The 27,343-nt window shown below is 41.9% G+C and overlaps 1 protein-coding gene across 1 annotated transcript in view; it reads left to right on the top strand.

Moving 5' to 3' along the window:
* The window catches only part of SORCS3 (sortilin related VPS10 domain containing receptor 3), a gene marked incomplete at both ends in the record, with an annotated part of 607,736 nt that overhangs the window by 550,019 nt on the left and 30,374 nt on the right, over positions 1-27,343 (top strand). Inside the window, 4 exons of the mRNA XM_081251544.1 lie at positions 9,617-9,734; positions 10,740-10,873; positions 21,351-21,464; positions 25,126-25,297. Of these exons, the coding sequence (XP_081107670.1) occupies positions 9,617-9,734; positions 10,740-10,873; positions 21,351-21,464; positions 25,126-25,297 (538 nt within the window). The remainder of the gene's footprint in view (positions 1-9,616; positions 9,735-10,739; positions 10,874-21,350; positions 21,465-25,125; positions 25,298-27,343) is intronic.

The following is a 27,343-nucleotide window of genomic DNA, read 5'->3' as shown; positions in this document are numbered from 1 at the left end:
TTTTCTGCCTTTTATGCAAGCAGCCTAAGGGACCCTCCCCTGCCCATGTCCATACTTCTGTGCCAAACTGTGCAGTCAAATGATTGCTAATGAGTCACAAAATGCTTAAGAAGGGATATGAGAGCCTTGTTGAAAGCGGTGCTGAGAACTGTGTTATAACATTAGCAGCAGCCGCCTAAATTGGACTCCTGGCTCCAAGAACTGTTCACTGCGTAAACTTTCACTGTGCTAAGGGTGACACTCAAAACATAGGGAAAAAATGCTACAAAAATTTAGAGGAAAGAGATCATTTTTTTCTTCCTAAGAAGGAAAGGAGTGGAAAAGGAAGAAAGATCACAGAGAACATAATAGAAAAGTTAGCATTTAAATTAAAACCCAAAAGAATAATCCATCAGGAAGATAGAAAAATCTCAAAACCTGTATAGTGCAATGATTGCATAATACAAAAACCTACAAAAACTCAAGGAGAAATGGAAGATTTGAAATATTGTAGGGGAATAGTTTAATAAACTTCACATAGAAACCAACAGACCAAGCAGTCCAAAAGTTAGTGTGGTTTTGGATATGAATGATACTATTGCAAGCTTGATTTAAGAGAACTATATGCAACCCTCCACACAACAAATAGAGAATATGTTTTCTAAAAAAACATTTAATATATTTTTTTCAATTGACTACATACTAGGCCACATACAAAGGCTGGACTAATTCCAAAGAGCTGATCCATTGAGATTATATTCTCTCTGTTCAATCAAAATTTTTAAATGTACGAAAAATAAATTAAAAAACCCCCACCTCATCTGCTTAGTTTTGGTTTTTAAAAGAGAAAATGGTCACTACAAAATACTTAGATTTGAAAAGATTTCCTTCTCCTTTCCCCTCTTCCAAGAATTACTGCATATTATTTGACTTCAGACTTGCAGAATGGGTAGGAGTTGGACAAGATCAGATGTTGGGCAAGATCAGATCCCCAGCAGAGGAAAAGCAGGCACTAGGAAATCATGCTTCTTTTAGTGGAACAAAAGGGAATTCTGTCTGAGCACAAGTAACACTGTGAAGTAGCAGGAGATAATGCTGCAAAGGTAGATAGGGAGGCTCTTGTATCAAATTCAAAGTTCTTAGCATGATATTCGTGACTAAATCTTGTAAGAGGTTAGGAACAAGAGTAGGTACCTTGGGAGTTCTCTGCATAGAAATTAAAGTTGAAGAGATGAATGTCATAGAAGGACATTAGGGGACCTCTTGAGCCACATATGAAGAACTAATGTCAAGTGTAGGGACAGATAAGAAGAAGGCTTAAGTTACCAACAGAGGTGTGAAGAGGAGGAGTTGGGGGAGAAGTAAGGAAGACGGGAAGGATATGGTGTTACTGAAACAAAGGGTTAGAGAAACTGAGCAAGGCCTCTGCTCTGTGGGAGAGGATTACCATCTGCTCACACAGGAAGTCTAGAAGAGAGATCACTTGGACTTTGAATACCTCAGGAACACTTCTAAGAGGAGATGGCATTTAAGTCGGGGCTTGGGTAGGTTTTAGGATAGGAGAGACTGAAGGAGGATGTTTCTAATGAAGAACATGGCAAAAATAAGGTGTGAAATCAGGAGTGTGTGTGTGTGTGTGTGTGTGTGCGCGTATGCTAGGGACTCTGCTAAATGTTCCACAGCTATTATCATCAGCCCGTGTGTGTGTGCACACAAACACAAATATCTATGTAGAGTAGGCATTTGTAGAAAGGGAAATAGACCAGTTTGGCAAGAACAGATAGGGGAGAAGGAAGAAAAGTTTGGAAAGGAATATGATGGAATGCTAGTTCTAGGAATGCGGTCCCTATTCTATAACCATAATTTCTGAGTGTGGATGTAGTGTCATTGGAATAATGCTTTAAGACAACTGTCTGGAAATGGGTGGAGGATAGGTTCCTTGAAGATGGATGTAGGGTGTAAATGAGTGAGGGGGCAAGAGGTACTGAGAGCCTGGAATACAGTCTTCAGCAGGAGGAAGAGCAGCCAGTAAGAGCTTTGGCCTCACACGAATGTCAACTTGAAGCCTAGCTCAATCTTGACTTTGAACACGGACCTAGGGCCTCAGTTTCCTCATCTGAAAAGGCTATACCTAAGATTCTCAGGCCTTGTGTGGAGGATTCGGGATAATAATCGCCGGGGAACATTCAGCAGAGTCTCTGGCACCTGATAAGCATGCTATCAATGGTGACCGTCAGTGGTGGCCATTATTAGTATCAGGGCATAGGAGTGGCATACAAGTGGAGTTGGTGAATGTGAGAGATTTTGTAGAAGTGTAAGAAAAGGATTGAGAGTCAGGCTAGAGGTTAAGAGAGAAGACATACTGAGGGTGGAGTCTCTGCTAATGCAGAGGTGTCTAGCCTGATGTCTGAGAATTCAGCTGAGGCAGTAACAGAAAGAGGGAAGTCAGGAAGAAATTGACAGTCAGCTTTGGCCTTGTTCTCTTTCTTAAGGTAGTTCTCTTGTCTTCAGGCAGACAGAGATGGGAGAGGTGGGGGTTACAGGAGCTCAAGGTGCTGGTGCTGGAGTGACTGAGGAGGATAAGGGAAGGGGGAGGGCCTGGGGCAGCTCGATGACAACACGGTATTATCCTAGTGGAGTGCCACCAGCTGTTCCCTCAAAGGTCCGTCTGCAGTGACATCCTGCTAATCTAGCTCCCCACGCATTATTGGTTATATCTTTTGCATATGTCCCGTGGCTTCCTAGTGATGAATTCTTGTTCTTTTCCTCTCGGAAAGATTGTGGTCAACCACTGTCTCCTTGAAACTTCTTTCAGCTTTTATAACTGTATATAAAAGTTGGTGTATTTGGAGATCAAACAAAGAACCAGGTTACTATGCAGGGGAGAATCAGGTAACCCAGAGTTGCTCTCCTGTAAAGACGAAAACATCTTTACATAGCCTGCTCCTCTAATTACATTTAGTGTGGCATTGTTTCCACCTAAATTATAGCAATTATATATGAAGATCTCCTTTGAAATCATTTAATTAATGAGTAGCTATCCCTCTGTGTGGATGGAATTCTAATGAAGTCTTTTATTTTTGTAAACCACCTCCCTCCCTCAAATTAATCACTTCCCTACCCACAAGGTTTACTTAGGTCTGGATGGTGGATTAGAGAAGGAGTGTTATTTAGGGTCCCAGCAAATCACAGTTGTTTGTGGAAATCCTAGCACAGACCATGATAACAAGGGGTAGAGAAACTGCTGCTATTTTTCCTGAGATTGTTTTAGTCCTCCTAAACCTCAAAGGACACACAACTCAACCATGTTCTTTGGCCCAGAAATAAGGGTCGATAAAGCTATTACCCCAATTTTGGAAGAAGTGGATTGTTTTGATAGATTAATTCTACCCATTAATCAACCCAGAACTATTTATTGAGCATCTGTTATATGAAAGAAGTGCCAGTGGAGACAAAGATGAATGACTCTAATTGATAAATCCTTTGTGTATGGGGTCACCAGGAGACAGATAGCTTGTCTACCTGGAGGTAGACATAGGGATTGAAAGAACATAAACTCTTGGAAATCGTCTTTTAGGAGCCATGTTCCACCTAGACTGTTTTTGCATCCCATCCTTTCAGTATATGTGTCACTGCTCAAAAATTATCTTCTGTGAGGAAGCTGAAAGCTTGAGAGATGAAGTGATTTTCTCAAGGTCACCTAGCTAATTTAGTGGCAGACGAGGACTAGGAAAAGACAAGTCTTCTATTTCCTTGCCTACTACTTTTGCCACCATGCCCAGACCACCTGTATGTTCAAAGTTAAACCACCACACAAGAGGACACTTTGTGACCAGAGTCACATTAGCAGTGCAGGCAGATAGCAACAGAGGAGTTTAATAGAAAGAGAGAGATGGTCTCAGGTTTGTAAAGCCCAAGAAGAAGGTGAATCTTGAGTGGAGCCAAAAACTCTCATGAAAAAAATTCCAGGTGACAAGGTAAAAAGAAAAAGAAAAACAGAAGTAATAAATTTTAATAGATTTTTCCTGAAAATCCATATTGTGAAAAATAGCTCTGAGAATTCATTTATTTTGTTCTGTGGTGGGGAGTAACTTTTTCAGGGGAACTAAAGGGTAAGCTACCTGTTTCCAGACAGTCATATGTATTTATATATGAGGTGTCTACTTTCTGCAAGGCTCTATAGAAGATGTCACACACACACACACACAAAAGACAAAGCCCGTGCATTTTAGGTTAGTATTTACCTTGCAAAAGGAATTTTGAGCCAACCCTATCGAAATCTCTTGATGAGCAGGGCCTTGGGTATGAGTCTGTGGGGGTCCCAGCAATGAGAATGATGGCGATGGTAATGAATATTTATTGTCAATTGGGAGTTTTCAAGATTTTCACATACATTGTCTTGGGGTTTTGATTATGTTGATGAAAATATGCTTTGAGTTACGAAGGGGGACTGGGGATACATTTCTGAAGAAGGAGGTCAAAATAGTTTATCTTGGTAATTGCAAGGAAGTGGGACTGTGGATGACAGTGAATTTGAACACGCTAGAAATTAGCTTTTTTGCCAAAGACTTGAAAATGAAGCCACCCTCTCAAATTGCCTTGTTCCATTGGTACCCAATAATCAACCATTCTTTGTCAAGCAACTATTGTTGAAAAGCTTTATGTGGTCCAAAGAAGTATAAGAACATTCCCAGCCTTACAAAGCTTTCTAATTGGTTGCTACAAATTTGACCAAAAATACAAGAAAATTAAATTCTGGATAAGTGGTCTAGAGCAGTGTTTCTTAACAAGTGGTCCTGGAGACAACAACATCAGCATCACCTGGGGAGTTATTAGGTATGCAATAATCAGGCACCCAACACTACTAATTAGAAAGTCTGGGTGTGGGACAATCTATATTTAACAAGCTCTCTAGTTGATTCTGATGCAGACAGTGGAGATCCTCTAGTCTAGAGATAACGGGACCATTTGAGTTTCTGAGGAACGAGAGCTCAGTATTATTGGAACAGTCACAGAAGACTTTCTAAAAGAAGTAGTACCTGTTTTGGGAATTAGTAGTACCTAGTTTTGGGAATTACATTATTCTTTTGGAAATGTTCCACATCTTTGGCTCCTCCACCCTAGCCATCTCTTGAGTTTTTGTATTCAATTCATTTATGAATCACTTTGTTTCCCAAAAAGTTACCACAAGTGGGGTGAATATGCTTCCCCTGCTTTACTGGTGAAAGCTTAAAGGAACATTTCCAGGAGATGAGAGGCTTTTATCTGGGAAGTTGATTTCTTGTATTATTATTTAGAAACAGTCTAGGTTTTCACTTTCTCCAATCCAGGACCAGGTGGATCTAGTCAGTGTTTATCACCTCAGAGTGATGGACGTGGTTTCTAATCCCTCTGACTTCTCTGCAGGGTTCTCACTTCTACAGATCCTGTTGTGAATTTTAACATCTGTTTAAGGGTAGTTATGAAAAGGGATGAGAAATGCTTGAAATTAAATTAGTCCTTATTTTATCTCTGACTTAGTTTGCTGTGTTTCTGTCATTTCTTCATCTTCCATGAGCTCCAATCAGAAGAGCAGTGAATGAATCCAGTATTGAACAGAATTAGGGAAGCCAGATCTTTGCAAAAGAGAGACCCTGCATCAGAGTCACTTATGCCCCATAGGAGGGGGCCCACCATGAACTGATAGTGGATGGAGAGACGGGAGTACATCAATGTCTGAAAGTTACTAAGAGGTTTTACCCTACTAATTTTAGTTGGGAGCCAGTGAGAAAATGAACAGAGCTCATAATCCTAACATTAAATGTTTAAAAATTTGCATCTGGCACAGGAAAATGACCCCGCGGGAGAGCATACTAGCCAGCCCCTGAGTGGAAATATCAGTGTATCAATTTACAGTTTGGGGAAGGACCTGGAAAACATGGTGTAAGGAAATTTGGGTTAGAAGCCAAAGAAATACTGGTGAAAGGAATGCACCTGCGGGAACTGTAGAAGAGAAGAATCTAAGTTAGTCCACAAGTTCTGAATGAGCCTCTATTTTATGTTCAGTTCTGAAATGAGCCCTCCGATCAGAAACAGATATCCCTAAAAGCTGGGAAGGCCAACAACATGGACATCCTTAGAGGCTCAGGGTCAGTTAGGCCACACATACTTGGATGATGCCAGCATCCTCCTCAACATCAGCCCTGGGAAATGGTTAAGCCTGAGCTTGAAGTTCTCTGCTTACTAACTCCTGAGCCATTCCTTTCCTGTGTGGGCAACTTTGTCTATTAGAAAGATCTCTCACATTTTGTAAACCTTTACACTTTTATTTTTTGTTATTTTTTAATACTCAAGAGATCTCCCTAGAGTGCCCATGTATTGGTCTTCCCTCCACTGCCCCTTCCTAAGTCATCCCCAGGTTAACCAGCCATAGTTTTATACCACTCCTTGGATTGGTAGATGAAAAGTGGTCTCAAATCATATCACCATTTGTATTATTTCTTGTGCCTCCTGTAACAAATTACCACAAACTGGGTGGCTGAAAAAACAGAAATTTATTCTCTCATAGTTCTAGAGGCCAGAGTCCAAGGTCAAGGTGGCAGCAGGACTGTGCTCCCTCTAGTGCACTAAAGGAGAATTGGTTCCATGCTTGTTCCATCTTCTGATGGCTCCAGGTGTTCCTTGGCTTGTATCTGCATAACTCGTCTTTGCCTCTGTCTTCACATAGCCTTCTCCTCTCTGTATGTCTCTCTTCTTTGTATCTCTTATAAGGATACTTTTCATTGGACTTAGGGCCAGGATGATTTTATCTTCAGATCCTTAAGTCACAACTGCAAAGACCTTTTTCCAAATACGGTCACATTCACAGGTTACAGGGAATAGGACATGGTCATGTCTCTTTGGAGAGCCACTATTTCATCCAGTACATCATCTGAATCCCTCTCTTTTCCAGTGGTCCTTAAACTTTGGGAACAGTGAACCCTTTTGAAAATCTGATAAAAAGATATGTAACGTCTCCATAGATAAATACACACAGGCCAGTAAATGCATATTTTATTTCAAATTTCAGGAGATTCAAACTCCACTACCACCACTAAAGCCCTGACATGTACTACTCACGTATATCCTTCTTGAGTGGTGACATCCAACACTAAGTACAATTCTCCTTTGTTATGTAGTTAATGTAAAACAGACCAGGATATTTCCTCTTTTGTTCTACAGAATATACAAAATTCTGCATTCATTAATGCATTCTAAGATCACCTTAAGTATTTCTGATCTTTCTGAAGTGTTTACTTATATTAATTGTGTTGTATACAAAAATTCTTAAGCTGCATCATCATCATTATCATCATCATTATTATTATGTATCCTGAGCTGCACCAAGCCCCATTTCTTTTATCCAATACTTATGTAGTTGCCAGGGAGGGACCTGATATTTTTCCCTGTTATGTCATATATTATTAAATCCAGTCTGTCTCTTCAGTCTGTCAAGACCTTTTTGGGTCCTGATTCTGCCATCAAGCATATTGACTGTTTCTTCTAGCTTTGTGTCATCAGAAAATGCAATTTCCAATGATGACCATTATTTTCATGTCATTAAGTCATTAATAAAAATGATGAACGAGAAAGAGCAGACAGCAGAACCTTGCAGCTGACTACTCACCCCCTCCCTCCTGGTTGATTTTAATGCCTTAATTAGGTACTGTTCAGCCACATAATTTTACTAGCACCTGGCTCATGTTTTTTCATCTTTTCTTCAATACTGCTACAGCAGACCATCAGATGCCTTGTTGATATCTGGGTAAATCATGTGCCTCATATTTCCTTCTTCTGTATGCCTAGTAATCCTTCATAGAAAGGAACGGGATTCATCTGACATGATGTATTTTGTGATCTATAAAATAACTGTAAACTGTTTGGAGTAGGTAGAGTGTTTTGTTTTTTGTTTAGCATCACTAATATCCTGCTACTCAGAGTACTCCAATCAGGGAAGACTTTCTAGAGGAGGTGGCACTCGAATGTGGGAGGATTTGGATAGGCTGGAGAGAGAGGGAGGAAGACATTTATCAAGGTTTCTCCCACTGTTTGTTTTTTCTTGATGAGCTTTTAACCTTATTCTCCTCTCTTAAAACAAATAGAAACTTTTTATGAGATAACTGTTTTGTTAAAGATTAAAAGTTGACTAACTCATGACCTTTCCGTGAACTGAATCAGAACTAAATGGTAGATATACCTTAGTGTAGACCTGGCATGGATGTATTGGATTTGGAGACCAATGAGTATGGCAAGAATGCAATAGAACGGAGAGAACGTCAGGGCAGGTATCCCACGCAGTACTGGCCACACAGTCCAGGGTATTCTAGCCTCTTGGTTGTTCCTACTACTCAGGGCTGAGGTAAGATTCATGCAGAGATCATACAATTTTACTAAAGGAGAGACCCACAGTCACTCCCTCAAAGTCTGTTTAATCTTTTCTTTTTTTCAGTCAAAGCTCTAAAAAGCTTTATTTAACGAGTAAATCATAAGACATTAAAAATCATTTCCTAAGGTGTATTTTAAGTTGTGTGATCTACAAAACAATTCTTTCTCCATTTCACAATTTTAATTAGCTCCACCCCGCCCCCCAAAGCATCCTCATCTTTCAGATAGCAGAAGGAAATGTCCCTTGAGGAGAGTTAGTCTCTTAGGTGTCACTATGAGGATATTTGAACTTGGGAGAAGGAGAATTCAGGGCTGTGAGCATGATTAATTCTTGCTGGAATGGAAGCCATCCAATTCCTTGAGAGACTTCAGTGGGTTTTGGTTCCTGGCATGACTGGTCTCCCCTTTACATCACTCTGATAGATGCCTTGCATTGTAATTACAAGACATGCCACCTGAGTGGAGTATGGATGATCAGTCTTTTTTTCTATTTTTCTAGAAATGATTGATCATTCATGTTTATAGGGCTATCAACTGCTGGACTTTGAAAAGGTCAGTATTGATTATCTAAGTTGCGCAGAAAGTGTGCTTCTTTGCTATACATAAATATGAGTTCCTTTTATGAGACGACTGCTTTTTCAGGACAGGGGGAAAGAGGGTGGTATTCACATGAATTAAGCAATGAGAATTTAAACTAAAACACACTTAGATTCAGTCAGAATATTGGAATTGGCAAGGTCATACTTTAGATTAGCTAATCCACACCCACCCCTCCCAACATACACATGCACAATTTACAGATGAGAAAACTGAGTCCCTGCCTGTGGACATCAGTAGCTATAACAGTAGTGCTTGCTTTGAGAAGAAGACTATATGTGAAAATACGAGAAGCAGGTCTACCTTTGGAGAGGATTGTAGCTGATTGGGGAAGATTTTTCCTTCACCATACCCTTCTATATTTGAAATGCTTCCTGTAAAGCACATATATTACTTTTGCAAGAAAAAAAAAAGTTGGTTTTACACCCACAGTGAATACTGTGTCAATTGGCTGTAGTTGTGTGGTCAGTGGACTTCCCCTCAATAGCCTTCACAGACCTGGCTTTAGAAGAACCATTAAAGTCTAGGCTGCAATTCAGCCCTCTCTCCCTCCAGTCTTTGTGCACTAAACTAGATGCTATGACTGACTATGGGGCTTTATCTGCTTGCCTTTCTCATTTGTCCCCTAAACACTTAGAGTTTTTGGCCACTTCAGCCTCCACTCGGAATGGCAGTTGGTGAAGGTGGACTACAAATCTATCTTCAGCCGGCGCTGCAGCAAAGAGGATTATCAGACCTGGCACCTGCTCAATCAGGTACAGTGCAGGGTAGGGGGTCCTGTCTCCTAGAGGGGCCACTGCAAGCCCTGTTTGGTCTTATTGGGCCTTCCTATTTGGAGAAGGAAAGTAGTGGGCCATCTGGGGATAATGGTGGGTTTCGGGGGAGGGATTGGAACCCACACACCCAGGTCTAGCAGGGGCAGGTGAGATTTTGGGACCATTTTGCACCCTGGAATCCTGATCTACTCGTTGAAATCACTGAGCAGCCTGGGGAAGTAGTGATAATGGTAACCTGGGATTTTAGTGCTACCCATGGGGAAATAAGCCCAGAAAACTAGGAGACCTCACCAATGATGTGACCATCTTACCTTTTACTGGGAAGCATGAGAGCATTTCTCAGACCAGCCTGAAGTCAGGACCCAGGAGCACTGTGGACAGGACCACAGAGAAGGGGTGAAAGGTGGAGGTGAGGGGCTCTAGCAAGGCAGATATTTAGTACTATGCAACATTAGGCAGACTCCTTTTTTCTTCAGAACTACTGGGTCCTTATAATTTGTACCAGCAAATTATTATCCTTCTCTTTTTGCCCTTGACTAGGAATAAGGACTGGGACACAGTGGTTTATCATAGAGAGGGAACTTATTGGGTCTACTTCAATTTTACTCTGAAGATGATGTGAAAATTATGCCAGAAGTGGATTCTTTTCCACTGGAATTTCTGCTGACGCCATTCGGGCAATTGCCGGGTGGTCTGTGAGGATGACCTGGAGTGTTTGCATTCTCTATGGAGGTGGAGAAGAAACAAGATGAAGTAGCCATCACTGGCTAGGTTGGGTGGAGGGACAGTGATAGGCCAGCCTCCCATAGTGTTCCTCTTGTTGGGTAGTAAAAGATCAGCCTTTTAATCTTGGAAACTCCTGAATGGTTCCTGGGAGGGAGAGTTCTACATAGAGTGACAAAAAGAGAATGAAGAGGCTAACGCTGGTTTATTTCACCATCTTTGTGTTTTTCTGCCTCTCTCACTATGGACTTTCTTCCTAAGGGGGAGCCTTGCGTCATGGGAGAAAGGAAAATATTCAAGAAACGCAAGCCAGGAGCTCAGTGTGCCCTGGGCCAAGACTCCTCAGGGACGGTGGTCTCCGAACCCTGTGTCTGTGCCGACTGGGACTTTGAATGGTGAGTCCCTGGGCATCTCATTGCCAATTCCAGCTAGACATTTACTGGTTGGGGGGATGAGGGTGAAGGTGAAGCTGGGGAGGAAGGCATGACTAAGAGATAGGTGTGTCTGCTGGCCTATGGACCTGGCTGCCCCAGTTCCTGGCCAGATGGGATGTCTGCATCCCTGGAAGGAGGACAGGAGGAGGCGATTTCACAGGGAAGATCACTGTTCTATCAGAGCAGCATGTCCAAGGGGACTTCTTCCCATCTTCAGTTAGCATCTGTCCTGGAAAGTCCCAGAGAGGTGGGGCTGGGCACAGAGAGCTCAGAGAGCTGCCACCTTGGACAGTTACCTCCAGAAACGTTAGCTAGAATTGTGCTCTTCCAAATGAGCTCTCTTAGCATCAATTCTTTTTTTCTCCCTCTAATGACAACCACAAAGAATGACTTTGACTCTCACCTATTAGCTAATGACTCACAAATTTCCAAATATTTACCTCCATCTCTGGCCTGTCTCTCCTCTTGGATGGGGACATTTGTGTCCATCTATTTACTCAGCATCCATCTTCCCTTGAATTGCTAATAGGGATTTCAAACTTTGTGTGGCCAAGCAGAATTCTTCCTGAACACCCACTAGTGGAAGCAGTTTTTCAACTTTTCTTAAGCCACCACCCGCCATCCCAGACCAGTTTTTCCAAATTCAATAAAACACACTGATATTCACTCAGTTGCTTGAGTCAAAATCCCAGGAGAGCTTGACTTTCCCCTTTACCCTCAGGTCCAGGCCGTCCACAAGTCCTTGAAAGTCTCTATTTCCAGAATACATTCTAACTCAAAGCACCACTACCCATGGCCACTGCAATCTGGATCACTCCAACAGTTTACTAACTCACTCTCTGCTTCCACTCTGGTCACCCTGAAATCTATCCAAAATTATTTAAACACCCAAGTCGGATCTTATCACTCCTATACTTGAAGCACTCCAATGGCTTCCCCTCTTCCTTAAAATCTAATCTAATCTTCTGTCTTTGCTCCACTGTAGATGATTGACCCATTGCCATTGTTCCTTAACTTCTTACTGTTCTCCCCTCATTCACCATTTTTCAGCCACACTACTATCTCCTACACTTTGATTAACCCAGACTCATTCCTAGCAAAGGAAACAGCAAGTACAAGGATTTCTTCCACATCTCAGCATGGCTGGCAACTTTGGATCACTCATGTCTCAGCAAAAATAGCAGGTCCTCAGAAATGCCTTCTGAGACCATCTACTCTCACCTACACCCTGGCACTCTCTGGCACATCACCCTGTTTAATTGTCATCTTAGTATTACTCACAAATAGAGAGATTGTGTTTTTTGATTTCTTTATTATTGCCCATCTTTCCCCAGTAGAATGGAAGTGTGTGAGTGCAGGAATTTTAGACATCCTTTATGGTTGCATCCTCCATGCCTAGCCCAAAGTAAGCATTAAACTGTCATACGATGTTTCTGAATGTTGTTTCTTTTAGGAGAGTCAAAAACCTTCCCAAACCTGGGAATGGGTGATCCCATTGGTGATCGCAGAGTCATCCCAGGCTGATTCCAGTTGGATGAATTCTTCCTCTGTGTCACAGTCAAAAACTGAAGCTCCTTTGAGATATTTTCATCACCCATTCCAGGTTAAAAGACAAAGCTAAGGGCTCAGGTGTCAGCCTATAGACATGAAAAGGGCAGGACAATGACAGAGCTGCATTAGGGTTATCTGGTGTCTAATAACAGAAATAAGTCCAAATGGGTACAGAACAGCTGCCCTGCCCAGAAGCCTCACCCCCGCCATCCTCATTTCATCCAGCCTGTTTCTTGATTTGTTCTGTAAACCGTCTTCCACCTCCCACTTTCTACTAGGGCTGTAACTGGTAACAGCAAGCCTGCTAGTTTACCATGACTGCCCCCCTGCCTGCTCTTCATCCCTGAACTCAGGCCTTGAAAAGCTTGACTTCAGCAAGAATCATCCACATGGGATGTGCTAAATGGAATTTAATTTAAATGACAGGGTCCTATCTGTAGCCTTTTTGACCCTTTGGAAATAAAGGATATTTTCACAATTGGGAAGAATAATTTTTAATTATTAACCACAATCCAGAAAAATAGTCATAGCAGTGATACAGGAGGCCACTCAGAATTATGGTACATGACATATTGATGTCAACCTGAATATTGCAGAATCTGAATATCAGGCTTCCTTGTGTCCTTCTGCAAACTGACTCCATAGAGGTGCATTGTCTTTGCATATGTCATGCTACATTTTCTCCTGTGTCTCTCTGAACTGTACTAGACCCTCACCCATTGTTGGGAAGGAAGCCTTACAATTGAGACAGAATAAGAATTGTAACATAAATATTTTTTTCTTCAGCAATTACATTAACATTTACTAGTCTGGAAAAAAAAACCCAGCTCTGATATTCAATTTTTGACCTTGGGAAATTTACTTAATCTCTATGACTTCACCTCCTAGGCTATTAAATACAAATATATAACATGTATCTCATTGGGTCCTAGGGAGGAATAAATGAATTCACATACATCATTAATGTGAATAAGGAATTTATCCTAATGGTATACACAGCTTTTGATGCTGCGGTTGTTGTTCATCTTGAACCCCAAGGTTAGGTGGTCCCCATGGTATTGTTAGCAAGTAAATCAGAGCTTATACATCCAAATAAGCACTGTCTTCAAAGTTGAACCTTTGGGTGTTATCCATTTATTTCAATGGTGATGGCTTTGCTTAAACTATTTCTGAACCTGTCTTTGGAAAACTGCTGTCAGAATGCATCTATAAGTAAAGAAGTGGAGGGAGAAGCCCTTGCAAAGTATTCTGTGGTTCTCACACTTGCATTGGTAGAGGTACCCCCTGGACCCAACACCCTGTAATGTCAGTATCATTACTGTGACATTTCAGTGAGAAGAAAATTAGCATCTGGAATGTAAGTTACTTGACCGAAATCACATTAGCAGTGACAGAAAGAGGTGAGGATCAAATGTAAGTCTAGCTAAATTCCACATTCTCTTCTTCTCTATATCATGCCATTTCTCAAGAAATCAAACAAATCTTTGTTATTTTAGGTACACTTTATTTCTCAGAAGAAATAGGGTCCCCAAGTTTGCTTATTCTAAAATTAAATGATCTCATCCTCAAATGATCTAAGTTAACTGCTGGTGATGAGGTTTAAAATAGAATGTTCCATTAACTCTAAACCAATGCCAAATAAAGTAGTTTTGGCCATTGGTACTAGAATTGTCATAGGTGTATGGTGTTCAAGAAGGCTTTGTACAATTTTGAGGGGAGATATATAAGACATGGTGTGTTTAGCTCTCTGTAGCCAATCATACCTCATATTAAAAAGAAGATAGAACCACTTGAGTCTGAGTTAGGACTAACAAACACACAGGACTTGAAGCTGGGTTGGTAGCATAATCTGAGAACAAAAGCAAAAAAAATCATGTGACCTAAAAGAATTTTTGCACCACTTTTGAGTATGGCAGAGAGAGTTTGATTCTGAAATTTCTGGGATTTTTTGTTGTTGTTATGGTGGTTTTCATGGACAATGGGACTGAGTGTTTAAAATTTTTTTCTTTGTTTTATTTTTATTTTATTATTATTTTTTTATTATTATTATTTTTTTGCGGTACGCGGGCCTCTCACTGTTGTGGCCTCTCCCATTGCGGAACACAGGCTCCGGACGCGCAGGCTCAGCGGCCATGGCTCACGGGCCCAGCCGCTCCGCGGCATGTGGGATCTTCCCGGGCCAGGGCACAAACCCGTGTCCCCTGCATCGGCAGGCGGATTCTCAACCACTGTGCCACCAGGGAAGCCCCTGTTTTATTTTTTAAGTCAACTTCAATAAGCATAGGTATCAGGTGTAGTTTTTCCCTCAAATATAGTTTGTCTGTTTGTCTTTAATGCTCATGCTGCAAAATCCGTGTATGGCAACAGTTTCATAGCCCTGTCTCCTTCTCAATGTTCCTTCCTACCAGGAAGTGTTAGCTAAGGAATCTGAAGACCCCAGCTTGGTTAGTATAAGTGATTACCAAGCATATTCCACCTAGTTGTTTCCCTAAGCCAAATCAGGTCATGTTCATTGGATTGGTCCAGGCAACTTTTAAGTCTCAGAGACAGCAGGGAGTAGAGACTGGGGAGGATGGATTAAATGCATTGATTCTGGTGGAAAAGTTAAGGAGTGCAGCCTGGGTTCACAGAAGAATTTTCTGCCTGTATCGTTCTGCTTAAGAAGGAAGGCTTTATAGATTCTCAGATGCCTTTACTTGTAGAGCACCATTGACTTCCGCAACTTTCACCCTTCCATCCAGAGCGGGTGTCAGTAACAAGTATGAATTTTACATAAATATTGATGTTTCTACCTAATGGCCTCATAAATCCCCCAGCCTTATGTTTACTGTACAGAACCTCTCTGTAGCAACCTCCATCATGGCACTGGTGAGGGGCTAGGAGCAAATCCTCCGTGAGAAGTAAGTTTGTCAGAAACTACTGAGTAATCAGAAAAGGGAGCTGCTCTGAAGTCCTATGAGGGCTCCTAGGAAGTACTTGCCCCCTGGGAGGTCCAAATGCATTTGTTCAGTGAGAAACCAAGTTGGACCAGAGATGATGCCAAATTGTTCTCTTTCTTACTCCTTCATCCAACCACTCCCACAGCAATAATTTTGCTGAGCACCTACTAGGTGCCAAGTTTTTTAGATGGATTAACTTACTTAATCTTCCCAACCAGCTCTTGGAAGGAGAGTCTGTTATCATAGGCATTTTATAAATGAAGAAATCGAGACTAGAGAGGTTAAGTGTAACTCATTCAAAATAATAATAGGCTACTCCAGAGTCTCAAGTTTCAGTATGTCTTTTTTTTTTGCCCACACCTCGCAGCTTGTGGGATCTTAGTTCCCCAGCCAGGGATTGAACTCAGTCCCTTGGCAGTGAAAGCGTGGAGTCCCAACTACTGGACCACCAGGGAATTCCCCAAGTCTCAGTATGTCTTAGTGTTTACCTTGCATGTCCAGTATGGCTCCAGATCCACAGAGCGAGTTTATCAAGTGGCAGTGCAGAACAACGAGGGGAAGAGATTTGGGGGCCATAGTACATAAACTCAGGCACGTCTGAAATCTAGTCAACCTTTAGTATTCTGCATATAGGGCCCAATCAAACATATTTTTTCTATAGACTAGGCATTGTAGAAAAATCGAAGATGTATTAGCCAGAGTTATTGGATGCAAAGAAGGGATGACAGGAGATAATAGAGTATAATTGGGTGCTGAATTTCATGATCCAGACCTAATGCTGTACAGTATAGTAGCCACTAGCCACATGTGGTTATTTGCATTAAAATTAAATACAATGAGCCCACCGACAGACGAATGGATAAAGAAGATGTGGTACATATATACAATGGAATATTCCTCAGCCATAAAAAGGAACAAAATTGGGTCATTTGTAGAGACATGGATGGATCTAGAGACTGTCATACAGAGTGAAGTAAGTCAGAAAGAGGAAAACAAATATTGTATGTTAGTGCATATATGTGGAACCTAGAAAAATGGTACAGATGAACCGGTTTGTAGGGCAGAAATTGAGACACAGATGTAGAGAACAAATGTATGGACACCAAGGGGGGAAAGCGGTGGGGGTGGGGGGGGGGTGATGAATTGGGCAATTGGGATTGACATGTATACACTGATGTATATAAAATGGATGACTCATAAGGACCTGCTGTATAAAAAATAAAATAAAATAAAATTCAAAAAAAAATTAAATACAATGAAACATTCATTTCTTCAGTTCCACTAGCCACGTTTTGGGTGCTCAAAAGTCACATATGGCCAGTGGCTACCATATTGGATAGCATAGATGTAAAACATTTCCATTATCACAGAAATTTCTGTGGGACAGCAGTCGTCCTACCTGCAAGTGATGGGAATGGTCAGAGCAAAGAGATCCCTGAGGACTGGAGTAATGATGGAAGGCTTCCTACAGGAAGTGGTGATGGAGCTGTATAGACTTGCTGCTGAATAAGTATGAGGAAAATGGGCAGCACTTCCAAGAAAGCAGATATATGAAGGTTGTTGATGAATAGAGGGGTATGGCCAGATAGGTAGCATGGGGTTAGATTAGGAGAGACACTTGAGTGATGATTGTTTGATTTTTCAAACAATTTCTGAAATGGTTTGGATATAATTATCTTTCTATCTCTGTAGCTACATTGAGGCTATGCCTTAGCAAATGATGATGATGTTAATTGTTAGTCCATTGTTTTTGTTGTGGCTTTTGTTGTGGTTGCTTCTCTTTTCTGAGTGTTCGTGCTGTGGCTGCCAAAAACGTCTCTCTGATCCTAAACCCAGCGTGCTCTACTGTCTCCTAAAATGAGACAGAGACACCTGTGGAACACTCATCTTAGAGCCTCAGCTCCCAAATGGAGAAATGGAGGAACTGGGGGTCGATGAGGCTATGATGGGGTAGTGCATAGTCTGAGAGTGGGATACCCCCTACCACTGGGCCAGCAGAGACCATGACTTCTTGGATGGCTTCAAGAGGCTCAGAATGACATTAGGCCCTCCCTACTGATTAAATGGGTGTTTCATGGGCTTGCACTAATGCTGAACCAGGGATCAGGTGTCTCAGTTATCACCTTTGGTTAACATCATCAGGTGTGTACAATCTTTAACAAGTCATTTCTCCTCTTTTTCTTCTCCTTCCCAATCTGTCAACTGAAGGGATTGAACCCAAGGAATACAGGTGTCCCTTCCTATTCTGACGTGCAGAAGCTTTTTGATTTCTGAACCTTTTCTTGTCTATTCCTTCTTCGGATTGTCTGAGGCTTCTCTCTGGATGGGACTTGGAGGACACATAGGTCCCTATGTGTCCTAAATGGACAAGTTTTCCCAAAAGCTTTTGGAAGTTCTAAACCATTTTATAGTCAAGAAAACCACAGAGGTGACTTATTTCTTAAAGGAAACTATCTGTGTGTTTGCAGAAGCTGCGGCAGCTTACTTCCCAGAGGCAAATCAAACTTTCTGGTACATTCTCTCCAAGTGTCACAATTCAACAGAAAACCACCTTTCCTCAAGAAGCTGGAGCGGCAGCTGGGACTGCTTATTTCCTGACATTGTAAAAACTCCAGAGCTGGGAGGGAGCTTGGGCAGGATGAGAGATTTTAATATACATTTAGCAGAAGTTAATGAAGAAGTCCACAGCTTGGGGGCAGCCAGTGATATTTCCATTAATGTTATTAAATATTAATGACGTGCTTTTTCTCTTTGGGGCAAAGCAGCATGGCTGATGCACCTTTTTAAATTACTACATCACTAACAGGTAGCAGAGCTGAACAGAACTGCTAAAGATGGTTACATTTAGCAAGGAGAAATAAGACATTTCTCTCCTTCCCAGAGCTGCTTAGGAGAACACCCTTCCTTCAGAGATTACTAATATTTCTCAGGATTCACAGGACATTCAATAGATTTACCTCATAAAGGAAGCAGGGAATTTTCTAGAAGTAGTGCAGACACACCACAGCCCAAATCTTTCTGCAGATAAACAATGCTTAGAAATCAGATATTCAGTGCTGTACTGGAAAATGTTTAAGCACCGGCTCTCTGGGAACAAAGAAAGAAATAAATAAGCCCTGATTAGTAGTGTTTGCTGATTGCTATAAATATTCCCACCATATCTGATTTCAAGTTACCAACATGGCATCATTGAATGCAGAATTAGGAAGCACAACATGTATCTATGTATTTACTGTATAGATACATAGACATAAATGACTTCAAGAGCATGAATAATAAAATGTACAATGACATTTTATATATAATATTTATTGCATATAATAATGCAGCAAAATAATGAGGAATTTCTATGTTTTGGGTATTTATTATCCTTTGAATATAATTTATTTAATTGAAATTTTGTATAACTTAATTTTCGATAATAGTTGTGTTTAACAACCATTCACTAACTTGCAGAATTCCTGGAATTTTAAGTTGGCTCTCATGGGCAGTTACCAGCTGGCACAACATTGAGTCCATATGAACTCACAGGCTGGAAGATCTCCAGTCATTGATCAGGGGAGGCATGGCAAAAGATTACCTTGACAGACATGTCCCTTTCTCCTTTTCTTCCAGTTTCATTTAAACTTGCCGTATCAAAGCTGGTCTTGACCTTCACCTTTCCGTGTAGCGATTTGTAATGACTTAAGCTCACACTCACTCCACAGGCATCTGTTGAGCACCTGGGATTCTCTCTGTGGTCCACACTGGGAAGTCAACCATGGGCTCACAGTCTCCCTGCAGAAATAGACCAGATGCCATGGGATAATTTGTGCAATCATTTATAAATGTAATTAGAGTATCATTCACCCATTGAATATTTATTCAACACCTTCAGTGTCCTATTCTAGACTCTTATATTGCCGAACAAAACCAACAGAAGGGTTTGCTCTTTTGTAGCCTTGATGTTTCTAAAATGCTAGGACCACAAAGGTTTGGTCCAGGGAAGCAAGAATGGCTTCATCAGACCTAGATATTGAAGAAGGATACATAGGAAACCACCTGAAACAGAAAAGGGTAGAGTGCTTCAAAAGCCCTGGGCAGGACTTCCCTGGTGGTGCAGTGGTTAAGAATCCACCTGCCAATGCAGGGGACATGGGTTTGAGCCCTGGACTGGGAAGATCCCACATGCCGCGGAGCAACTGAGCCCGTGCACCACAACTACTGAGCCTGTGCTCTAGAGCCCACGTGCCACAACTACTGAACCCGCATGCCATAACTACTGAAGCCCGCGTGCCTAAAGCCCGTGCTTCACAACAAGAGAAACCACTGCAATGAGAAGCCCACACACCACAGCGAAGAATAGCCCCCGCTCGCCGCAACTAGAGAAAGCCCGCGCACAGCAACAAAGACCCAACGCAGCCAAAATAAATAAATTTATATTAAAAAAACACGCACACACACACAAAAGCCCCGGGCATCACACAGACAAAGACAAAGAGGGTTAAATGTTGGCCTGAGTTTGGTTTGGAGGAAGATGGTGACAAGGTAGGGTAGGATCAAACCGAGAAGATAATTTATATAATCTCATCAGTCAGTTGGTACTTCTTAACTGTACTGCTTCATCCTGTATCACACTGTGTTCTGCTTGATACTGTATTACTCTGTTCTTTTGTCGGATTTGAGGCATGTTGTCTTCCTCTCTCCAAAAGGCTGAAAACCCCTTGAGGATAAGGATTATGGCACTTCCTTCACAGGACAAGGCACATACTGAGTAATAAATAAATGTGGAATTAAACTTTTCTTTCTGCCTCCCTTTCATTGCTATCCTAGTTACCCACATAGACAATTTGCGTCTATTTTCATTGGACTTTAATTAAATCTTGGCTCAAAGAATAGGAGAGCAGAAAACGAAAGGAGGGGTGGGTGTGGAGAGAGCGATTTTCCTGTTGTTTTATGTTTTATTAACACTCAGTGGATCAGTATTCAAATGTCCAGATTGTTCTGCCCTGTCTCTGGGTTTCAGGACATCTTTGGATGCTTGACTTGGAGGCATGACTCCTCCCGCCAATTTAAGCCACCTTCAATGACCTGGGGTTGGTTACAAGAGGAATCATGCCTACTTTGTTGCTCTTTTTCTACCCTGGAATTTACATTTCTGGGAGCTTTATAAAAGTCCAAGAAGTAAGGCAACACCATTTACATTTCAGATGGGAGAGCTCCTCTCCTACACTGGTCTATGACTTCCTCATTCTGGAATGTAGAGGAAAGGAGCAGAAAATCATACCAGGCTTTGTTTCTTCATTTTACTATGGCTAGGCTTTTACAAAAACATGGAGAAGAGCTACAGTATAGTTTTTGTGGGGTTTTGTGTGTGTGTGTGTGTGTGTGTGTGTGTTTTGTTTTTTCCTAAAGGAAACAAGGGACCTGTGTTATAAATAGTTGGGAAAAGTTTGAATGACTCTGTATATGTGAATGCAAATGTGTATATTTGTTTGAGAGAGAATTTCAGAAAAAATGAAAATAAGATCAGTGAATTCCATTTTGGAGTAAAATGTGGAATCTGAACACGGAAATAAATCTTGACCGTTAAAGTCATCTTCTTGGTTGTCATCTACTTATTTCAGTAAATCCACTGTGATGCAAAATATACTTTTAAGCTTACAGCATCCCTCACACCCACCCCAGGCCAGTGTACCTGCCACATTATGTACATCCATACTTTTATAAGCCTGGACCCTCCATCTGATAATCTATTATGTCTTCTATACACTGAACTCTGAATGACTTTGGGATTATTTCCAAATCTGAAAATCCATTTTCAAAGTATGAATATTTGTCCCCACTGGGAATATTTAAAGAACATGTTGCAGCTTTGGGGATGGTTAAAGGGGTGTGTTTTTGTGTGCCTCTGGGTATTTTCACATTGGTGCATCTACACCAGTATGCAATATTTATTTTCTCGACAGTGACTATGGCTATGAGAGACGTGGAGAAAGCCAGTGTGTCCCAGCTTTCTGGTACAATCCAGCATCCCTGTCAAAGGACTGCAGCCTTGGTCAAAGCTACCTTAACAGCACTGGGTAAGTAAAACACCTGAAGGAAGTCCAATCACTGTTTCCCTATTTCCCTAAGTTGGGGTCAAAGGAGGATTCCTACTGAAGCAAGGTGGAGTGTAGATAGAGTTTGATTGTAACAGGTAGCTTCTGAGGAAAGCTGAAGGGTTCTTTAGCTGAAGCTAGCTTTTTTGTAGCATCAAAAGAGATTTCTAGAGGGGTGGGATAGGGAGGGTGAGAGGGACATGCAAGAGGGAGGAGATGGGGGGATATATGTATACGTATAGCTGATTCACTTTGTTATAAAGCAGATGGGCTTCCCTGGTGGCGCAGTGGTTGGGAGTCCGCCTGCCGATGCAGGGGACACGGGTTCATGCCCCGGTCCGGGAGGATCCCACATGCCGCGGAGCGGCTGGGCCCGTGGGCCATGGCCGCTGAGCCTGCGCGTCCGGAGCCTGTGCTCCGCAACGGGAGGGGCCGCAGCAGTGAGAGGCCCGCGTACCGCAAAAAAAAATAAAAATAAAAAAATAAAAAATAAAGCAGAAACTAACACACCATTGTAAAGCAATTATACTCCAATAAAGGTGTTAAAAAAAAAGAGAGAGATTTCTGATTACCCAGATTTCAGTACCTTTTGCTATTTGCCTCTGAAATACCATAGCTATTATTTGATCAGACCTTCTTTTTTGGAAAGCGATGCCACCTTATTTTCCAGACCCTGATGGAAATAAATGAACACTAGTGGTGTGCAGATACTACAGTGCTTTCTAGTGATAGATGAACCAAAGCTCTCGTAGACCGATGATGAAAAGTCGAAAGTCCCATCCTAGGAACTCCTGGAATAAGAAGGTCAAGGCACACTCTCTGTACTTGTCAAGTTATGTATGTTTCCCTCTTTGTTCACTTATTGCTTACTCACTCAGATGCTTGAAAAATTTTTCCTTGGAGATCTGTTGTCTTCCCCTTTCCTTTGCCACTCCTATGACCTAGAACAGATTTGGAAAGTGGATTGGTGGTCTGAGACAGTGCCTTTTAAAGTTTAATGTGCTGTGAATCACCTGGGGATCTTGTTAAAATACAGCTTCTGATTTAGGAGATCTAGAGTGACATTGAGATTCTTCATTTCAACAAGCTCCCACGCGATGTCAGCATTGCTGGTCCTAGCACTAATCTTTGAGTGGCAAGGGACTAAAGTGTTCTGGAATTCAGTCTCAGCTCTTCCAATGGATCTTCTAACATCTCACACAAGTTCCTCACCAGCTCAGTATTTTTACCTTACTTGGTTGTAAAATAGTGGTCGGGGTACTATCTACCCAACTGATGTCTACAGAGGAAGAAAAAACATGATGGAAGAGGTATATTGAGTGTCTGAGATACTCTGAGAAACATACATTTTTTAGCCAAAAATTTGGTTCTTAGGGAGCTATTCCTGGGATCTGAGCTGAGGTTTAAGCACTGTTGATGTCATTTTATTGTACATGAATGGTCTTAGGGATTTAAGCCACTCAAACTACAGATCCAGCAGCATGAAACTTAAAGACATGTGGTGTCAGAGACTAAAGTGCTAGGAAGTTTGAGGAAGAGGAATATAATGGGCACAGAAGATCAGCTACGCCACCAAATTCCCAGCCAGAACATACCTGGCCATAGCTGGAAGATAATTGCATTAGGGCTTCTCATATGATCCTGTGACATGTGTAGGTAGACCCAAGTTTAAGCAGGTTAGGTGAACCAAAACCCCAAGTAGCCATCAAATAAATCAAGAAGATGAAAGGGAAAAACTCTTCATTTTTTTCAAAAGATTCACTACAAGTGAATCTCCAGGTTGATTAAATGTTGGCTTATAGTACAAATTGTCAACCAGCTGGCCAGTTGAGGCTGAAGAGTTGGGTGATATCAAGTGTGCATTAGGACATGATACCCACCAAAATATCTATCATAGGTAAAACTCAATATCTTCTAAATGACTAAAGCTCAGCAAGAAAGTATAGGTTAGAAAAGTTTGATTATATAGACCAGTGCTGACCAAAAGAACTATAATACGAGACACATATGTAATTTAACATTTTAAAATAGCCACACTGAAAAAGTTTTTTTAAAAAGGTGAAATTAATTTTGATAATATATTTTATTTAACTCAGTATGTCCAAAATATTATCATTTCAACACATACCACTAACCAAGTTCCCAGTAACCACAGGTGGAAAGTGGCTAGCTTACTGGACAGAGGAGCTCTAGAACCATTATGAATTCAGTTGACAATTAAAAATAATATATTGAGGGGTTTCCCTGGTGGCGCAGTGGTTGAGAGTCTGCCTGCCGATGCAAGGGACACGGGTTCGTGCCCCGGTCCGGGAAGATCCCACATGCTGTGGAGTGGCTGGGCCCGTGAGCCATGGCCGCTGAGCCTGCGTGTCCGGAGCCTGTGCTTCACAACGGGAGAGGCCACAACAGTGAGAGGCCCGTGTACTGCAAAAAAAAAAAAAAATATATATATATATATATATAAGAGGATATATTATAATTGCATATGAGGCAGTAACTACATATAACATTTGCTTGACATCCTCCTGAGATCTCTGGATGGAGATGTGGAGCTGGTAATTCAGCAGTATGTGAGGGGCAGGGAGAGAGGAAATATCAGGGATAGTGGAGGACTAGTATCACTCATAAGGAATTTGCTTTCACCTGCTTTCAAGGCCACCAGAAAAAGGCAACATGGATGGACTGGTTGATTACTCCTGACACACAGGATGAAAGATGTGATGTGATGATGGTGATGATGGTGGTGGTGGTGGTGGTGTCTGTGGCGCATTTATTTTATGTGGTTTTACCAGAGTATTGATTTTATGCAGCCTTACAGACAGTGATGTGCCTGGAAATAAAGTCTGTCGTGCAGGTCAGGGCTGTGGGCAAGCTCTCGGTTTCACGTGCTGGGGTCAGTGGTCAAGCGAGATGTCATGTCATCACTGTGTGCAAAGATGTCCTTAACCTAGAAGGTCCCAGTGTTTACGGGGAGGTTTTCCCATGCAAGCTTCTTCTTTGAGGCAGTTTTACCACAGCAGGATCGAATAGGAGTTTCGAACTTGTGCTTCTAGTCTGGCATTGGTGATGAGTGAGAAATGAAATATTAACAAGGAGAGAAAATGTGCTGTAAAAGAGCCCAGTGGCTCCACAGTGAGGGCTATTAGGTATTAGGGGATGGGATGATGTCCTGGGGGTAGAGGGAAGACCGGAAGAGGCTTCCTGAGTAGTCACAGTTAGAGGAAGGCTGATCTTCTAGCTGCTTTCTGGCCTCAGGGAGGTAGGCACAAGTCTCTCCATTGCAGAGAGAAGCACCTGCTTTCCTTGCTTCCCTAGTCCAGTGGGTCTGTCTCCTCTTGTATCATATGTGAGTCAGACGTTGATTTTTCTTGCCTGGTTTAGACACTGATCCGATCTGCGTTTCACCAGGTAGGATCGATAGTAATGTTTAAGGAGCTGCTCTTCCTGAGATGGAGGGATAGCGGTTACTCAGCATTTACTTAGTGTCCTAAATGGCTGTTGTCTTTGGGACTCAGCCTTTAGGTGAAGCTGTGTGGAATCTCTGTCTCACTCTTGTTCTCCTGCACGCTCTAACGTACGTGCTCATGCAAGGGTGCACACACTGGCACAAACCCTTCCACTGACGATGGTCAATACCTCTCAGGTACCGGCGGATCGTGTCCAACAACTGCACAGACGGACTGAGGGAGAAGTACACCGCCAAGGCCCAGATATGCCCCGGAAAAGCCCCTCACGGCCTCCACGTGGTGACGACCGATGGGCGCCTGGTGGCAGAGCAGGGGCGCAATGCGACCTTCATCATCCTCATGGAGGAGGTAGGGGAGACCCTCTTGCGTCTGTGAGGTCAGAACTCACAAGCAGGTCATTGCCCACTTCCAGATGGGAAGAGAAGAAAGATCACATTTTCCCACCAGTCCTTGTAACAAAGTCAATGGTGAGAAGTGAAGGCTCCTGGGAGAAGATGGAAGGGGTGAAAGAGGTCTTGGGATATTTAGGGACCCTGTTCCCTTCATCCCACAGTACAGAAGTGGGGCCCCCTTGTCTCTGGGCAGGTACAAATTTGAATATATTCTTTAAGGTATCCCTTTAGGGTCTGCATCTTTGGAGGAATGTTTATTATCATTAGACTGTATACTGTAAACTTTGCCGGAAGAAGGGAATTCACATATTTTTCCTTTTTTTTTTTTTAACCCTTAATCCCACTGATTAGAAAAGCCCACAAGGCTTTCAAAGGGTCTTGAAAGTATGAGTGTGAGGGTTGGGGAAAGTGATTCTAACCCTTTCAACTTATTTTTATAAAGAATGTCATATGAGTTGATTTTCCATCAGCTACCTGCTCCATTAGTTCACTTTTTAGGTCTTCTGCGATCTGGGCAGTAAAATCAGACTGCGTTCATTAATTCAGGGTAGAAATAGCTCTGCTGTATGCTTCTTGCTTCCTATATGAGTTGTTTCATCTGTTTCCAAACCAGGGAATTTTTCAGGCACTCCTTTCTGAGGTGCTGGGGCAAGAAAGCTTACCTGATTTACAAAGCCATCTAAATTTAAATGCAAATTACTGTGTGCTCTTGAGAGCTTGGAAGGAGACCAAAGCAGGCCAGGAGTTTTTTCCCTAACTCTGAATACTTTAGAGACCTTTAAAGTCTGGCCCACACTGGACAGGACGGTGAGGGTTCCTTATCCTGGGCTGACAGATTCTTTAGGCTTCATCCACACTGGGTGCTTGAATTAAAGCAATTTAATATTCAGAGGAGGTCATTATCACATTCCCACTAGGGAGTCTCCAGGACCAGCTCTATAAAAAACTTCTCTTGAATAAACGTGAAGAGCCATGATCTTATCCATTTGAATTGCCTTCAGTTCATTTCCACTTTAATTTATATTCATAAACTCAAGGATAGTTGACATTGTGTGAGGGGCAAGGTAGCACCTATCAATATTTTGATACCAACCAACTCACATCTGGGTTGCTGCGGGGGAAGAGACAGAAAGTCAAACTGTGATGAATGCACATTCACTGGGCAGATAATTCCAAAATGATGTATTTCTCTTTTTATTCCATCAACCATGTTTGTTAATAAGTAGAGAGACCCGACTCTTCTTTTTCACCCAGGATCCTTATCTTATGGTCAGGTTCAATTGAATTTATCCAGAGTGTTGGCCCAATATAGGGGGGAGAAGGATAAGAAAGGATGGGCTTCAATATCAGCCCTTATTAAGCTAAGGATCAACTTGGGATGGTAAGATGCACTCAACTGAACCACTGACATCACCTCCGCAGCCAGCACCTGGGGGCTCTTAGCGTCCCAAGAGGCAGAAATATCTGTGAGCTGAGATGGTCAAAAAAGGCTTTAGGGAAGAGGGAGCTTAGGCAAGTTTAGGGAAACCCAAGGTCAACAGAGCACAGGTCTAGTTTCAGCTGGTATGCAGTATTCATCTGTAGAATGGAAATAATCACCCTATCTCACAGAGTTACTTTAAAGATGGTATTATATAATATGTGATTAGCATAATGCTTGGAACCTAATAATAAATTCTAAAAAATGGGACAATTATAGTTATAGCATGGTGGTTGAGAGTATTGACACCAGACTGCCTGGGTTCAAAACTTGGCTCTTCCAGCATTGGCTGCAAAGACTTTGATCTAATTACTTAATTTATTTTTGTCCCCATTTTAGAAATGGGTCCAGTAATACTCTCTACATTATAGAGTTGTGAGGGGATTAATTGCTTAGAAGTGGAAAGAAACTTTATCAGTATTAGCTGTTACTACTACTACGATGATGAGGAGGAGGAAGATGACAGTGATGACGACACAGGAGAGAAATTATTAAACAATGTGTATGAGGGAGCCAGGGAAG

The sequence above is a fragment of the Mesoplodon bidens genome (assembly GCF_964165515.1).
Source record: "Mesoplodon bidens genome assembly, chromosome: 1".
Classification (NCBI taxonomy): Eukaryota; Metazoa; Chordata; class Mammalia; order Artiodactyla; family Ziphiidae; genus Mesoplodon; species Mesoplodon bidens.
Note: the sequence above shows the minus strand (reverse complement) of the source record. Positions and strands in the feature narration are given on the sequence as shown.